This window comes from Pelecanus crispus, chromosome 5 (genome assembly GCF_030463565.1).
Source record: "Pelecanus crispus isolate bPelCri1 chromosome 5, bPelCri1.pri, whole genome shotgun sequence".
Classification (NCBI taxonomy): domain Eukaryota; kingdom Metazoa; phylum Chordata; class Aves; order Pelecaniformes; family Pelecanidae; genus Pelecanus; species Pelecanus crispus.
This window is the reverse complement of record NC_134647.1, coordinates 61088198-61106322: the sequence shown is the minus strand read 5'-3', so window position 1 is coordinate 61106322 and position 18125 is coordinate 61088198. Positions and strand designations below refer to the sequence as shown.

Below are 18125 nucleotides of genomic sequence, written 5' to 3'. Positions count from 1 at the left end.
TTCAGATGGTGTCTCTCTACATTTAACAAATACAAACGACTCTGTGGGGTTTTTTTCCTATACTTGTTTTCTCTTATGAACCCTTCCAAAGGCACTGGCTCTATATTAAGTAGCTGACCTGGTACTGAATAGCTTTGTGCGGTGGAAACAGCCATGGAAACATCCCTGCCCTGCTCACCCACTGCATGAACCATGAACTGGCGGGGCAGGGGGGTGTGCTTTGGTTTTGTTTTTTCTGCCTCAGCCTGTGGAAGGTGGAAAGGGATTTCTTTCCAAAATATTTTTCATTTACTGGAATGTTAAAGCACGTTCCACAACTCCCAGGTTTTGCTAATAGTGTGAGCTTTAAATATAGGTAAAATACCTTTAATGATGAAAGTCATGATCACAATAATTTAAAGTGATTATTACATTATAATAGCCCTAATTCTTGCAATTAATTTTAAGACTCCATCCCAGTATTTACTATTATTATTTGCCGTTTGCAGCAATGGTGTCATGATTTTTGGGTGGGAGAGAAATTAGAAATTGGGAAGGTGTTGGGGTGGGGGGGGAAGGCTGGTTAGGTTTTTTCCCAAATTAGCCAAATCCCTGGTTGTCAGCACTCATGAAGGGGCTAGTCTTAGATGAAGAGCCTAACAGTAGTAATTGCACATTTCACCATGTGGCAAAATAATTACTTTTCACAAGCATCAACTTGATGAGGAAGCAAAGAAAAAAGTTGTATTTCAAGATCACAGTTTGTCAGAAAAATGAACCCAATTTAAACACTCAAAGGAAGATCCTGTGCTCTCCTTAGGGTTCTCAGCCGAGCACCAAGCCAAGCCCAGCTGCATGTAAAACCTGTAGTAAAACCCCATCCCTTTCCATCCTACAACAGGAAAGCCAGAGCAAGCCCTGCCATGGGGGGATCCAATTTCAATCTTTTAGCCTTGGAGCTGGTTGAGCCTAATGCCTCATCACTGGCGTGGCTTTGCACATCAAGTTCATGGCTTTGCATGCCAAACACCAGCAGACCCTCCTCCTCATCCTTTTCCTCTTTCCCCTTTCTGAGCAGGTTTTCTCAATGGCTGCAGCGCTGGGGCCGAGGGGGACAGGTCCTTCTGCAGCAGCAGACCTGCCCAGAGACCTGCACATGTCTAAATCCCTTTCAGAAGTATTTTGGTCAAAAATTCTCTACTCCCTTCTTCTGTTCATTAACCTTTACTAGAGTGCTAATTCTGTATTCAAATATAAGGTCAAAGCCCTTAGCTGAATTTTTTTTAGAAGAACTAAGTGTCTTATCTAAAACCTTCTGGAGAGAAATAGCACGCCAGAAGCACTCATCAGTGCCTCTTGACTGGCGCTGCTGCCGTCTTGTTTCCTGAGGAGCCGGTGATACACCTGACATGGGAGCGACTGTGCTGGGGAGCAGAGTTACTAAGGGTGATTAACTTTGGGAAATTAATTTTTTAAATGTACTCTCTTACATTGTGGCCTTTTGCAAAAAGGTGCTTAAGGCACTGAAATAAAGACCGAGACACTTATCGAAACTCCCATGACAAAAATGAATATACTGTAAAAACTCAGGTATCTTTTCCACTACATGTTTCATCAGCAGGGGAGGCATACTGACATTCAGACATTTCTGCTCTGCTGCATCCATATATGGATGCACAGAAAGACTCTAACACAGTACCCCAAACTCGAGGATGGCAGCATTTATGTGTCCGGCTTGAGGAGGAAAGTTTTGCTGAGTCAGAAAAACATCACGGAGCTTACAGGTTTGTTTAAATTGAAATCAGAGCCCTGTCAGAGAAGCAGGTGGGAGCTTAGACCTCAGTGCACAGGTGTAATGCCCCATCTTTGTCTTCTTAGCTGACTCTTTGTCTGATGCTTCTTCTAAGGTTCATTTTATGAGTTAGGAGCTCAGTCTGAGAGCTGCAGCCTTCCTCCTGCTCCCCTGCCTTCCCCTTCCCCATGCCTGGGAAGAGAAGGGGACCAAGAGATGGGGCCAGCAGTGTGCCAGCCCCAAGGGAGGGGAGATGGTGGCAAGTGTGTGCTGATGCCTGGGGAGAGCAGCCCTCTGCTAACAGCAGAGCCTGAAACTGAGCACTGAGCATCTCCTCCCTCTTAGACAGTTCAGCTGCTGCGGGCTGTAAAAGCATAGTTTGGTAGCCTTGCATTTAAATTAATATGAGAAAAAAAGCCTCTGACGAAATTAGAAAATGCACAAGTAGCAGAGCAGGATGCTACTTGTTTGCTTTTCTAGGGATACCCGGAGGAGGGTGGATGGAATTACCACTTTCCCGAATAGGGCTTGCTGCTCACTGGTGGCTAAAGCAGGAGGCTGCATCTGCAGCAGTTTCAAAAGATTGACGCAAATATCCCAGGACTAAACTTCCAAAGACTGTCAAGCACATTGTTTAGTTTAACTCTGAACTGCCTCTAACTCCACATGGATGCCTCGCTAGCTTATTTTCCAGCTCACTGAGAGCAATACAGGAACCCTCGCCTGGCCCCAGCAAAGCGGCTCGACGCTCAAGGTGGCTCAGGCTCTGGGGAGCAGCTCATGGGAAAGTGTCCCATCCCGTCGCTCCATTTGTCTTTCTGCTACTAATAAACACACAGGTAGGAAAGATACATGCACGCAGCTTGCTAAAAGTAATTTAGAAATGATTCATAAGGACTTACGATCCTTAATTTTTGGCAAACAAACATTAAATCCTCTTTATACAGAAAACAGTGGCAAATGAGATCCATTGCTCCCCTGGCCCAAACTCCAGGCTCTCTAATTTTAAAAGCTTGGGGCAAGTGAATTTGCAGTAGCTTACTCCAGAGTTAACTTTTTTTTTTCTTCCCCTTTTTGTAATAAATGTAAAAAGGTCAAAGTTAATGAAGAAAATAGTGAATTCGGAGTTCCGTGGAAGAACAGCCCAGTGCTTTTAGCAATTCACTTAAATGAGAGAGGAAAACCAGTTCCTTTAACATTTTAAAGCTTTCATAGCCTAATGAACCATGCTACCTCCTGCAGCTTCTACAGAGCCAAAATTCCTGCAAGAAACTGTCTCATTAGCATGAAGTGGGAGCAGCCTGCCCGGCTCGCTGCGGCTCCCCGGGATGCTTCGCCTCTCCCGCGCCTGATGAAGTATCACTACCTGAAGTGACACGTCAAAAATGTTAAGCACATCTAAATGGCTGCACCTCCCAGCCTAAATTAACTGCCCTGCAGAAGTCTATTTTCATATAAGAAAAAAAAATAAGGCAGGGGAGGGAAGAAATAGCCCTGCCATCTCACCATTAGACACCCACCAGAAAACAGGGCTGCTGCTGTTCAATCATATCTTTAAGGTTTATTCTCACTTGTGGTTCACGTTTAAGTCACTGTTGTTGAGGTTAATGGGAGTTATGTGCTTATGACTATAATGGTTTTGATAAGTGGAGAAGCTGATATTATTGCACATAAATCGCATTGTGTAATGTGCGAATTGTGTTTTGGTTTTGGCTGAAAAATAATAAAGAGAAGGATGGATGTGCATTAGGAGAGAACAGATTTTGCCCTCTAGATACCAAATATAATATATATCATCATTACAGGCATTTTTTTTATCTGGCAGCATAAAAAAAAAGGGTAATGGACGAATAATGAGTACTTTCATATTTGGCAGATAAAAGGGGAAATTCCTGTGGCTGTAGTGGCCAGAGCAGCACTGTACCGTCTCCTCCTCCTCTGTCTTTAAATTCTGGCTCACTGCAGAAATGTAATTTATTCTGCTAATGGGGGCTAAGGTTTACCTGCTGTCCAGCTGCCCCAGGGGCTGAAGCAATGAAAGGGACTGCAAGTAAAATGACTTTCAGCTGTGCTATTTTTCATTGCTGTTTGCAGCTGGGTTCAAAGTTCATTGCGTGGGAGAACCGAGTCTGGAGTGAGAGCAAAGGAGAAGGTCCCTCCTGCATTTCTCCAGGCACCGGGATGGCTGGTGGCATAAATTAAAGCAAACCCTCAGGGATAATTCTGGCAGCTAGGAGTTATGGAGACATCAGCGTGTGGGTGATGCAGAGTGGCTGATGACCATTATGCATCATGCAGCAGCCCCCCTGGCACGGGAGCCCTCTTGCGCAGAGACCTGATGGCCTCGCTGCAGCTCCTTTTGAGATGAGAACGAAGCAGCCAGAGCTGGGTGTGAATTTGGCCCCACAGCTTGTCCTATGATACAGATTTACACCCTACCAAGTGGTGGGAAAGCTTAATACACCTTAAAAGATGAATGACTGAAAACTGAGTTTCTGGGAGGTGGCAAATATGCCGATCTCTACATTTTTTAACACAGGAATTTTCTAGTATAAAGGAACCTTTGAGCTCTTTATGAATTAGGCATAAAGTGGGCAGAAACTGATAGGAACAAATAGGTATGTGCTCAGCCCTGAAGATGCCCCGGTAAAAATCTCCCCACCCCTGCTGATAAAAAATTTTTGGAGCAGGATTTATTGAGAATCCCTTCCAAATTATCCTGAGACCCTTGTGCTATTGCCTTGATCTGGCTGTTTTCAGTTATGTTATGGACTTTTCCGATTGCAGAATAAATTCCCTCCCTTGCCCTCAATGCTCAGCAGAGAAACATAAAACAGGACTGAAAAACGGAGCCAGCCCAAACTAAGTGTTTGCAGCATCCCTGCATGGGCAACAGCAGTGCTTAAGGTCGGTCAAATTGAAGGTAAATTCCTCCCTTCAATGTTAACACTTATTTATCGACTCTCATCATTAAGGCTGAATGGAGAATTTTTAATTCCTGGGTTTTAAGATTTTTTTTTCCCGCTATATTCTTGTTTTAAAGAATTTTGTGTTGCAAGCTGTAGAGTGGACAGAGGGGTGTGGGTGTGTGGTCCCCCTTCCCGCAGCGCTGTGGGAGGAAGGGGCACCCAGGCTCCTCGCTCTGCCCTGGCTCAGGGCCACCCGAGGCAGTCAAGCGTACGAGGGGATGTGGAAGGGGACGTGACAAACCTTTGGCAGCGCCGCAGTGCTGCCAGCCCCTATGGCAAACCCCACAAGCGAGGCAATGCATTGCCAGCACTAAAGTGTCAGGCTAAAATTTATCCTTTTCCTAAACTTCCTCACATATGTCAGTTTATGCAAGAATTTTAAAATTGTCTAAGATTCTTTTAAAAGAAATGCTTTTTTTTTTCCTTTTTCTTTTTTCTCCAAAGAAACAAAACCTTCCATGGCAGGCTATGAAATATGGATTATTTACCTCCAGACTGGGCACAAGTCTGGTCCAGTCTTAGAACTAAATGCATATTTAGTCTTTAAGGCATATTTTTTTATCCATGTAAATACATATTTTGGTATACACATTCTTTATAACACAGTTATGTGGACTAAGCAGAGATTTTGGTAGGCATAACATTTACCATTGTTTGTCTAGAATGCTAGCTCTGAAAATGTGCAAAAAAGCAGCTTTTACTGGTGATGGTTTTTAACACTTCTGTATCTTAAAAACAGCATAGTTTCTAAAAAAAATATATATATTGAAAAGTTTAAAAAAAGCTGTCTAGCTATGAAGGATACATTTCCTGCCAAGTTATAAACCCTTGAGAAACTGCATTTGTTCAAGAAGTTGTGAGACATCCTTTAATTCAGCATTAGTATAATATCACGATCAGCAACTGTATAATTAGAGCATCATTGCTTCTATGTATGTCACCGATGCAATGGTAATTGCAGACCTGAGTTATTGCACAAGTAGGAACTTACGGTGTTACAGACTTTGGGGTTTCCAATGTGGACAATGGTCTTGATATAAATATTCAGTTATACTGCTTGGAGCTAAGCCATTTATTTTTCACGTTTGAAAGGTGGGAATAAATATAATAATATTTGCCCGACAGATATGAACAGTATGGGTTAATCCTTTGAAGAAGCATAGAACATACCTTCAAACAGTTGCCTAAAGCAAATACACCCCACAAATTAAAGGGTGGGTAGATTTTGTAAAATGTTGTGTTCAATTTGCAGCAGTCTGCACCGTCCGTTTTGGAGGAATGTCCCAATAAGTCCCAATCTGTACAATTACCAGTTTACCGCATGGAACAGATTCACAAAGAACCAAGTTTCTTTATTTGATCAACACCGCCTACAGCTCCAATCCTGCAAAAATTAAGGTCGTTTGACTCTATGTACTATGTCTGTTGAATTAATCGGTGCATAACGTTAAGCACGGCTGTATCTCTTTGTAGGACTGGAGGGCTGAGTGGGCAGAGTCTCATAAGCAGCCTTCAGGAGACTAACCCTACAGACACCGAGGGCACACGGCAGCGTGTGCGCAGTCCCGGCACGCCTCGCACTGCGCTTTGCACACACGCACACACACACACATGTCCACTGCTGAACACGCAGGTCTGACTGATATTAAATACCTATTTCATCTAAGGAAATGCCATTGGCACCTAGAAATGTTTGTGGTTTTGGTTTTTTTTTTTTTCTTTTTTGACTTGACGATAATTATGTCCCCCCAAATTTAAGTGAAAATTCAGAGATGGGACTGAATATCTTGTGCATGTTATCCAGTGGCTCTACCTGGTACAAATGCAAACAGTCAATACATAATTATATATCTTTTTTTCATATTTAATAAAGCTGCTGTTCATTCTATTCTGTTGCTGGAAATATCAGGATCCAGATAATCAGGAATCACTGAAATGAAATATATCATTAAAATATAGAATTTGATCCAGCCACAGTATAGAAACATCTCTCAGTTTTATGTGAGACAAGTCGTATGAGTTGGGCTATGCGTATCCTTTTTTCTTTCTTCATAAAACTGTACTGACATGATACTTTCTGCAGCACCACTGTTTCTAGCGAATGGATTCTAAAATAGAGCACTTTAAAGCTGCAATACAAGAGAGATCAGAATATCAGGACTGCGTATAGTATAATTTGAATTGGTTCTATACTATTTCCTGTTATTTCATGTTATTCAAGGTTTTAAAAAATGCCACATTTCTGAAAATAGTAACTGCTTAGCACACAGCTGTAAATAATAAGATAGAAATAGTACGTTCTGTCACTGAACATACGCAGAGTGACCCAGGACATTTTATTGCCATATTTTGGAGTCAATATATTTCTGTTTATACTCTTTATCAGTAACTACAACAGATTCACTGCATGTTCTGTATACACGCTAGCATAGGATAGTATAAATTGAGACTAGAGAAACCCAGAGTCTGCCTTTTCAAAATGTGGGGTATCTGTAAACTGAATTTGGAACTGCTGAGTATGCACAGTGCTCCTGTGGTATTGGTCACTACAAAAACCTATTGTTAGGAGAAAAAAATGTTGTAGTATAATAATAGTGTCGCCTACCAGAGATCATATACAAAACAGGGGAATAATAACTTCGATAATGGTTTTATTATTCTTGTCATCAATAGTTGTTTTGTAAGCAAGTCAAGATCTATTGGGGTCACCAGGGGATCTTGTATTCAAGGGCTGTTGGCCATAGTCATGTCCCAGTAATTTACACAGATGGCATTTTTAAATTCAGCTGTAAACTGTGAGCAATGTTTTGTGTTAATGCTGTCCAGAGCTGTTTAAAACAAAAAATTAGTAGCATTGTATGCTATTTTGAAACTTGATCCTTCACTGAGTGAAATGAAAGTGTTATCTTGATAGACTGCAGTACTAGGAAATCATGTATGAGGACTTAACTGCTGTGGTAAGGTATTAGTACATTGGTAATGAAGTCCTGTCTGTAAAGATGATTCTATCATGGACGGCAACATGCACTTCAGTACAGTTATTGGAGAAACCTCATTTTAATATATATATGTATTTTATATATATATGTATATATATAAAATTCTGCTTGATACTTCATGTATTTTCAGATATCTAATATTTAAAAGCATCCTTTATCATTGCTAAATTAGCCAAACCAGTACAAAATTAAGTGCAAGAAAAATACCAATTCACATAGTTTTTGCCAGTAATATAAAAGGGAATATTCAGCTTCTCACATTTACAGCCATTTAGGAATTTTGATTTAGAATGACTAAGGGAAATGTTTCTACATTCAAAAGATGACTCAAAATAATTTGCATTCTGTTTTGTAATGGGAAAACTAATTTTACAGAGCTCACCTACTGGTTAGTGGTGGTAGATGGAAAACTTAGAAAGGAGTTGGTGCTATCCTGGACTGATTGCCTAAGAACATTAAGTGTGAAGCAGTTCAATGACCCCCTGGAGATGGGAGAGGAGGTTTTCCTTTTAGCCATTAGCACCTTTGTCCTCAGCTGGAGATTTGTTATGCTCAAAAGGATGCTTTAGCATTTCCCAAAACACATTCCAGATTTGTTGGAGAGGAAGAGGAAGTAGTGTTTTATGAAGGCACACCCATGCTGAATTTGCAGGAAAAAGGAAAGAAAAACAGAAAGCAGTACTGCACAGTGCAGTTATAATACAAGGCTCATTCTTGAAACCTGAATATCATGCTAGAAGAAAATCTAGGTATGTGTAATATTTTGAAGGCAATATTATTTGATTTTTTTATCAAAAAAGAAAAAAAATGTTTCTGTGTAAATGTGGATAGAATGCTATTCAAGAAGGGAACCGAATATTTGTATTGCAGCCTTAAAGAAGCACATTTTTACTGCAATATTTTTTTTTGTAAACTACAGTCTGCAACTCAGCAGACCATGACTGAATGCTTTTGAAAACTTGTAGATTACAAACATGAAATCACAATTAATATCCTCTAAAAGTAATTTCAGAGCTTTCACGTCTTAAAAAAGGACAATGTGTACTGCTTCACAAGGTAATGCAGCTAATCAAAAAAAGGAGTAGAATTAAAGTATTTACATAATGAGCAATTCTACAGAAGGCGATCATCCCCATGTAAGCACTGCTGATTATATCCCACGCTGCTTTTAACAAACTCTACCAGATTGGATCCAGTCATCAGCACTTTCAGAGAATCCTTAAAAGCCTTTTATGGGTCTTTACACTTAGTGCAGAATGATGTTCTTCAGGTAGAATATGCTGGTGAGGGAGGACAGTGTCAACACAAGGTACCAGCAGGAGAAGAGGACTTCGGCATCACCGGTGATCCCATACTGGGCTGTACTGGGAGCTGCAAAGAGAAGAAAAAGGGGTTAAGTAAAAATTTCCACTCTTAGACCCCCACATTCTTCATTTTAGATAACTATTAGAGCAGCAAAATTATTCTTCTGAAAAATGGAGAGAATGCTGCAAAGGTAGCCAAGCCTTCCTGCTACACTGCTCAGTGAATATTAGTTTTTGTTTTAAAGAGGATAAATCATTATTAAGGCAAGCATTTAAAAACGTGAGTACTTAACATCAGATGAGCGCTTCATGTTTAAACATCTAAATAATTTATCTGTTCTTAAGTTAGCATTAAGTTCTCCACTGAAACCAATGAAAGGTGAATATATTTAGCTCTGCTGGAAAACAACTAATTTTCTGCCTGACTTCAGAGGCCAAAGTTTGACAATTTTGCTTAACCAGAGAGATTCATATTTATTTTCAGTCTCTTTGAAGAAATTGTATTTACTTGCTTTAATACAAAGCCTTTTTCATATCCTAAAGTAAACATTACAGTAAGTGCGTGCAAAAAAGAGTTAAAATATAAGAAAACAGTGTCAAGAAACAAGTGAGGAGACAATCATTTGCAGCAGTCGTGAGCATCTGCAGGCTATCCTGTCTGTGGCGTGGGAACAGACCCGGGCAGAAACCGATGATTCTGTTCTTGAAAAGCCACAGGCAGGAGGAAGGAAAAGGACCTGCTGCCTCACCTTGCACTGAGCCAGAGCTAGCAGGATGATGCTATTGGGATGTTTGGCTGCTAAATAAACACTCTAGGCTCACTTTGGCTGGCAAATTTCTGTACAAAATATATCTCAAATAAAATATTTTTCTTTTATATGATGCATGAAACCCCAGACTCTTATAGGTGTACATAGCATCCTGTGCTCTTTGGTTGAACACCGGTATCAAAGGTTTTGCTTTCCAGACTATATGAATATAAGATAGATTATTCTAAAACATAATATCTGTGCAAGTCTTGTATTGAGTGCCATTTCTACAAGCAGGCATGGCTTATGTCAATGGTACTTTATTTAGATACAAGTTGCAGAATTTACTTTTCTGACCAGACTGACCCAATGTCTGCCAGAAACATGGAGCAAGACTGAGCCAGCTTGGTCCCCACATCCTGATGCCCAATGCCTTTTCCTTGCAGAGGACAGAAGCGTCAGAAAGACAGGAGGGGAACAGAAATTTCCAAGCTCATTCCTGATGACCCATCTTGAGTGAGCTGGAGGTGCTCAACCCAAAGGCTTGGCTGCAAAAGGGAGAAACCACTAATGTGGTTACTTTGAAAAACACGTGAGCCATGTGTGAACAAAGAGAAGAGGTCACCTCGGAGCCCAGGGTTGGTGGGGGGTTGGATGCCACGTGGAGGATCCTGGCTCTTCTGCAGGATCTCTCCTTTCACCCTGTTACATTGCTGTCCTGAGGTGTCCTGAAGGCACTGGGCTATCTGGACCAAGAACATGAGGAGGTGGTCTGAAGAGGAGACTTCAGCCAACAGCTCTACTCTGCAGGTACATGGGAGACGGCTACACAGAACAGGTGTCAACAGTGCAGAAGACAATTTCCCTGAGGCCAAGGCAAAGCTTGTCCCACTGCCCTGCTCAGGAGCAAGCCACCTCTGACAGCACCGCTGCCCCTTGCCAGTGCCAAGTCCACCTCTGGCAGGGAGACACCAGGGTACAGCGCACAGAGCGCTTTGGAGTAGGCAAAATTCACCAAATCCTCATGTGCTTCCCTTTGGGCAGAGAAGAGGAGGAGAAATAAAGCATCCCTGATGGCAAACACAAGTCGTGCTCCTGGGGTGTCCAGGAGGGTTTCATGGTGCAGTCAGGATGGAGCCCAGGGAGGAGAGCAGGACCTCACTTGGTGGTGTGTGCAGGGAGGAGCTTTGCTTTTGCAGGATGCAGTCTCCTGAATTTCAAGTCTTGTTCAGTCTGAACACTGAAACATAAATATCCCTTTGCTTTCTCTACAGAAATCTGAGCTATGCTACCAGGTCCGTTTTCAATGTATGACATTTTATTAGGCACAGAGTATGTGATAAAACCAAAAATCATTCATTTCCCCCCCCCCCACGCAGAAAGGTTCAGGTAATAAAAAAAAATTACAAGACAAAGCTTGATTTTGAAGCTTAGTTTAGTGACTTATAACCATGACTAACTGCAGGACAGGGCGCTCTCTTCTCATTAAAAAGGAACTTTCTGTGATAAGTCAGTATGACAAATCAACATTTAATTTATTACAAAAACCAGGCTAGAAAGCTGAAGCATAGCGTAGGTGGTATTTCATTTTATCATATTAAAAGAGTTTCCCCAACGTAAAGATAATTCGAACTACGGTGGCTATAAAAATGAGTGGAAAATTATGTAAATCTGATTTCCTGCATATGAACCAGTACTATCTTTCTAAAGCTTATTAAATCATATCTGGATTGTTTCAGCACCAAGGTAGTAGGTGAATTAATGGGGGAAAAATACATAGACTTGGATAGATAATAGAAAAGAGTTATGGTTCCCAAAGCTGGCTAACCAGAAGAGTTTGATGTGAAAGAAACCTGAAGGAGAAGCAAATCTGGACCAGTTGAAGTGACTGGACTGTGCTGGGTTTGAATAAACTGCCCCGAGGGCTGAGTTCACATGGTAGAGGGATGCCAAACGTGTGCAGGGGCTGGTTTTGCTCATCCATGGGCAATATATTGGCCCTGTCCACCCTGTCCCACACCTCACCCCCACTGAGGGGCTAGGTTGTCGATGCTATGGCTGGGTCTGACAAACAAGATTTCAGTTCAGAAAATCATTTAGTAAGCTCTCTGGGTTTCTTTAAACCTGTCGTTGGCATTACAATAAAGAATGAAATCCAGCTGTGCTGCATGGCTTCCAGGTTCACTGGGACTGATGCTCTGAAAGAGCTTGAGCCGAAATTTAAAATTATTCTCCAGTCCCTCTAATACCTGTTCTGTTTCCTCAGATTCCTTTCAAGAGGGCAAACTGGTGTGAGCCTGCTGGCATTAGGGTCTGCTTATTGGTATCTGCTGGGTATGGTTTCACTTACTGAGACCTGCAGTGACATTTGCTATAGAAAAACAAAATAAACGCAGAGCTATTCACATTTGCATCCACATGGCCCCAGGAGTCCCCTCGAACAAAGACATTGCTGTCATTGTGGAAATGTCCCCAAAATCCATAGCGTGCCGACAGGCAAACTGGTAAGAAACTGGCTTTAAATGGCTTTTATGGAACTGTATACTGCAGGTTTAAAAAGCCATGCTATTTTAATTCTAACTGGAACCAGTAGCTGGAAAACATTTGCCATATGCCTGCACAGGACCAGCAGTTCAGCATGTGCATCATAGTGCACTTCTTCAACCCTTCATCTGTCGGTGGAAAAAGCCTGACTGCTCTTCATTGTGATTTAATAGGCTCCTTTTATAATTAGCAGCCTGAATTAGAGCACCCTTTGGGCAGCTCGGCTGTCAGAAACGGGCAGGGCGCTGCCTGTGCATTCAGCTGGGGAACACCTGGTTGTCTCAGGTACGATGGATGGTAACTTACTGATTCGGAAAGTCTTGCCAGATAATTATGCCTCTTAACTTTAATTTGACTTCTGGAAATCTCCAAGTGTTTCTAGTCTCCAAAGTGAACTTATAAGCAGATGTCCCTTTCTCACTGTTAGTGGCAAATGGGTTGCATCAATTACAATGTCACGGTAAGTCTACTGGATGGCACACAGTTTAAAATGCTGTGCTTGGCTCTTAAAAATTCTTAAAAATTAATAACTTCTGCAGTCCTTTTGTTTTTCACCTCAGTATTTTGATTAACTTTTCCGGTGGTTACCTGATTGCTTTGCTGGCAAAAGAAAATTTTGTTCCCAAATATTAATAAAATTCTGTAGATCTTTTGTGGTGTTTGACAAACTTTAAAAAGTAAACAAACTTACTTTTAAAATTTAAAGATTCTTAGTATGGTCTGCTTAGTCATTAATCTAGAATGAATAATTATTTTTTATAAGTACTAAGTAGTCCTTGCTTTCATTATCATTGCTATGTAATGCTAGGCAAGGTCATTTTGTACTTGGATCGGTTAATTTTCATAGGGTTTTTTTGAAGGTTCACTGGGTCAGACTAAGAACCTTAGTTTAGGAATGAATGAAAAGGTTTAAATGTTTGAAAATAGCATAAAACTCACAGCTGCTTTTTTTCCCCCCACTAAGATCTTAGCATTGAATGTCATTGTTTTGTACAGACACACACACTTGCAGTCTTAATATTTGTAGGGTGAGATAATGGTGGAGGTATGTATGATTAGGTATTAGATAAAAGCATGAATTGTTTGACTCCCTGATTACATCTGCAGCTATCCTGGGCATTTCCATAATACCGATCACCATCATTATAACAGAGCACTCTGTTTACAGCTGATTTTACAGCGTGTGAAGATTTTGGTACACGGTGGGGGAAGGAGAACAGCAGTTGGCCCGCAGAGAGGTATTTATCTGGCTAAAGATTCTTGTCCAGAACAATGTCTTGGTAACTATCTGAAACAGAAACGAAGGTCAAATTATTTGGCTCCCCTTGTGCTGATCTGGCGGTGCAAATTCAGTTCAGAGCTGTGATAGTGGTACCTTAAAAGACAGTGATTTTCCATCTAGAAGAAGGTTGAAATGAGCTTGATGAAAAGTCTGATGTTTGAAATATGAAATGACCTAGGATTTAGAAGATGCAATAACTTTAAAATATATCAGCTTCTGTCATTACTTTCTTGCTAATGGAGAAGTGAAGCCCTGCGCCTGGGAGCAGGGTTGCCGGGTGTCGATGGTCCCACTAGTGATGGTTGGGAGTTACCGTGTTTAACTCAAGGCACTGGTTGCCATCCGTGTATGACTGGAGGAAACGGTTGTAAAATTTCTGGGGGAGAGACTCCTTGTCTGTGGCGCCTGGTCTGGTAAGGCAAGGGCAGGGTGTCAAGCTGAGCCACTCACATGGCAGCATTGCTGAAGAGCTGTGAAGGGACCTGGTGGGGTTTGGCAGGTCCCTGCGCATGCCATCGCTCAGAAGATGGTTCTTCCCCCATGGAGCTCTGTGGGGAGCCGTGTGCTCCTTGGGATTTGCAGTCATCACCTGCCTGCTGAGAGTAGCCCTCAATATTGACATACAGCAGTAGGTTACAGAAACAGATTTTGTGTGCACATATTGCACCGTGTCCTCATAAGCATTATCAGAATCGTCTGATCTCCCTTAATACATTAAAATTATCAGTAGTTCTGTGCAAGCCATTGCTCTTGTTGCAGCAGGGACCGAGATACGTGGAGAAAGTTTCTGCTCCCATTCCCCCCTTTGCTTTGTAACTCCCTGTGTTATTAGTAACTCATAAAAGCGGGTCCATTTCTCACTTTTGACAAGACCACATCTAGCATCTGGGAGTCATTTTCATGGTGTCACAGTCCCGCTGAAGGAGAAACCCCTGCTAAGGTCAGCACTTGCCGTGTCCTCCACTGCTGTCGGAGCATGACTGCTGGCCAAGGTCCCTGTGTGCATGCCTCTGAAGTCCATGTGGTCTTATCAAGCTCTCCTTTTTTTTCTAATTTAGTGATCATTCTACATAATCCTAATGTTAGCAGTTGTGAAAATATTTAAGCACACTCTTAGCACAGATAGGATTATATTCAGACATCTCTCCTGGTGGTGAACAGAAAGGAACAAAGTAATGTTATATCAGTATCTCTAATTAATACAAGAAATTAGGAAAAGTACTATGCTGAAATGTGCAAACCAACATTTCCTAACACCAAGGAATGAATTAACCAGAAATAATTATAAGCTTTAATGCTGATGCCTTGTAGACAAAAGCACGGACCTCTTTAGGTTGTCTGAATAAGCAAGACTAATTCTATTAAATGGATTATGCAGAGAGATGTTAATAAGCATTTCATTTAACTATATTCAGGTTAATGATTTATTATAGGAAAGCCTTAATAAATAGGGTTTTTGTGCAACATTTAAAATATACAGAGAAGGAAGGAATAAACTAACTCAAGGTCAAAGCAGTAAGAAAAAAGAGATGAAAAGGACTGGGCTGTCAAAAACGGTTTTTTAAAGGAAAAGATTGTAAGATAATGGGACTCTGAAGGCTCAGTTGAGTCCTACAGATAACATCTCTAAATATTGTTACACTTGAAGTTAGTTGAGGATTTATGGCTTTGGAGGAGCAGGTCGACAGTCCATAAAAGACTGAATTAGAAAGCAATGGCTTGTGATAGGAGAGGTAATCTGCTTGGAGAGTGCTAGAACAGGCTTACGAGTGTTTTGACCAAAGGAAAGTTTGTCAAAAAGAGAAACCTCACTCTGTGCCTCAGAGGCCAGGCAGGATTGTAGAAAGCTTGACCTTGGGAGAACAAAACCTTAAAATCTTGTGTAAAAATGAATCAGCAAAGACACCGATTTGTTTAGTCTTATGCAAATGCAATCATCCTCAAGGCTAAGTGCCCGAGACAGGAAATTTACAGTGATGGAAAATTCACTAGTGAAGTTAAATAGATAAATCTGAACAAAGAGGCCCTTTTGAAGTGTGTGCCAGATGGAGGCTTTGATTAAACAGAGCTTTGACCATGATAATAACACTTGGAAAATGCTGATAATGTAAGTAATGTTGAAATGGGTTTGGACCGTGTCTATGGTAGCTGGGAGCTGGACGTGGTGACTCAGAAGGTCCTCTCCAGACCGATGTTCCTCTGTTACTGGTATGAATCATTGAAATTCCTTTTAATGAGAGAAAAACATGCAGCACTGCCCAGGCCAACATCCCCAGAATGCATTTGAAATACAAATTGCTTATATTTTTAATAAAGGCATACATTTGCAAGAGATTATTTTACAGATGAGGTATGGTCAAGACATTTTGCTTATCCCAGCAAAGAAAGTCAAGTGAAGAAATCAGTGAAGAGCTATGCAGCCCTGGCTTTCGGAAAAGTGAAACACATTTTATGAGGTGGCTCACGAGGCACTGAAAAACATTTTTACTGAGCATGACAAACTGTTAGACAAGGTAGCTCAACACCACTGGACATGTCCTCGCCTGTGCGCAGTGCTCGTTTGTCTCCCCAGTCCTTGCTCACGAAACCATAAGGACAAGGATTATGCTGGGAACAAGGGAGGAACGTGTCAGGGGACAGCACCTCCATATAGCATCATCTACATCAAATACATTAGTATAGGGAACAGCCAAATTTTGCTCTGTTAATGCCTGTACAGCCCATTCTCTGGGTCGCATGGGTGTAATTTTGGATAGAATTTTGCTTTTTTTTTTTTTTTTTTTTTTTTTTCTAGCCAGGAGTTGCTCAGCACTACTGAGACAAATATATCTGAAAATCCTTGAGAAAGGAGACAGGAAATATTGCAGAAGTTGTCCATGAGCTAACTCTGCCTGGATGGATTTATGCGACTTCTTCAGCTTATTCTAAGACAGAGCTGTAGAGGATATAGCCCAAAACTGTGAGGTTCTTAAAAGAGTGGCTTTGTCATTCCCTGAAATGTGAGCATTGGCAGGAAGATTCGGAAGATGAACCCCCCCCCCCAATAGATCGATGGAATAGATAAGAAAGGGGTATTGTCAGGTCCTATTCAGTGGTATTCACACAAGGCTGCTGTGAGATGCAGAAACTGTAAAATGAATGGCTTATGCTGATTTGTTTCTTATTTCTAATTTAAATGAATAATGTAGCATTTCTTGAGTCTTAAAATAGGAATACAGAGAATAAAAGATTATTGCTATAACTGCAGAAGCAAAACCCAACCATTTGTTGCACTAAAATATTAAAGCTTATATTTTAATACTTGAGATAGATATGCCACCAGCAATGTTTTAAAGTGAAATATTATCCCTGTGTGTGTTTGCGCATATCTCTGTGTATGCGCAGAAAATAAGAAAGAAGCATTTCTTGCTTCAGTCATAAAGACCACAGTTGTGATATGCTCTGGACCTAATTTGAAACTGGTTCTTTACACTGATTGTGACTGAGTTAAAATATAAAATACGATATTTACAGGGCTAAAAAGAAAGTCAATCAATCAAAACCTGATAATTAGCTCAGCCACCCAGGATTGTAATTTCCTAATTGTGGGGATCTTTGCCTGGGAATTTGGGTTCTCTGGCTGTAGAAAAAGACATCCAAGGAGGCAGCAGAAGACACATACTTCCCTCCCTGCCCTCCACAATAGTCAGAGTCGCCCTTCCCTTTCCACCCGCTCACACACTGACAAATAACTCATGCTAAATATTGTAAACAGCAAAGTACTAATTTAAAACCAGCTAAGAATACACACAGTAATGTAAATTTTAAGCAAGATGATTTTTGCTTGCTTATTAATGTGATGGGGCATGCCAGACACATTTTGCAGTTGTTAGTGAACACTTAACAGCTGCATTTCATTAAGCTTATAGAGAAAGCAAGACCATAACTGATGGAGGTTGTTAACTATGTGCAAAAGGTTTTTAAGTGTCTTAATTTCTGTTCTCAAATAACTCTCTGGAACAAAGCAATTCCAAAGTCAGCAACTTCTCAAAAGTACTTAGTGCAGGCATCTCAATATATATAGTATGCATATAGAAGCACCTCCAAACCCCCTTAGGTTGACTCACCAGCAACGTGTTGTCTTGCAAACAGAATTGTTCTCTTTTCTAAGGAGAGCATCCCATACTCAGGCTGAAGAGGATGCAGTTAAAGATCTAGCCATCAATTTGTCAGAGTGGCATTTGGAAACACAGTCCTGGGCTGGGAAGAGCTTTTGAGCAGCAGCAAGGAGCAGCTGTGCTCCACGGGCAGTGATGGTGCCAAAGGTCATTGAATCAAGTTACCGTTAAGATTTTTGCCATCTCCTGTTTACTTTTCCCCAGTTTCACTGCCTTGAGACCTGCCTGGGTCAACCACCTCTCAGCAGCCTCTCTCTGATGAACAACCCACTTTTAAAAGCTGTGCTAATAAATGGAACCCTAAAATTGCATTTTTTTCCCCCCTAACACTCACTCTTTCTTCCTGTCAG

At 41.2% G+C, this 18125-nt stretch overlaps 1 protein-coding gene across 1 annotated transcript in view; it reads right to left on the bottom strand.

Annotated features, from left to right (window-relative positions):
- Positions 1-8985: 8985 nt before the first annotated feature.
- NEGR1 (neuronal growth regulator 1) overlaps positions 8986-18125 on the bottom strand; it is a 301725-nt gene continuing 292585 nt past the window's right edge. The window contains exon 7 of the mRNA XM_075710468.1: positions 8986-9110. Coding sequence (XP_075566583.1) covers positions 8986-9110 — 125 coding nt within the window. The remainder of the gene's footprint in view (positions 9111-18125) is intronic.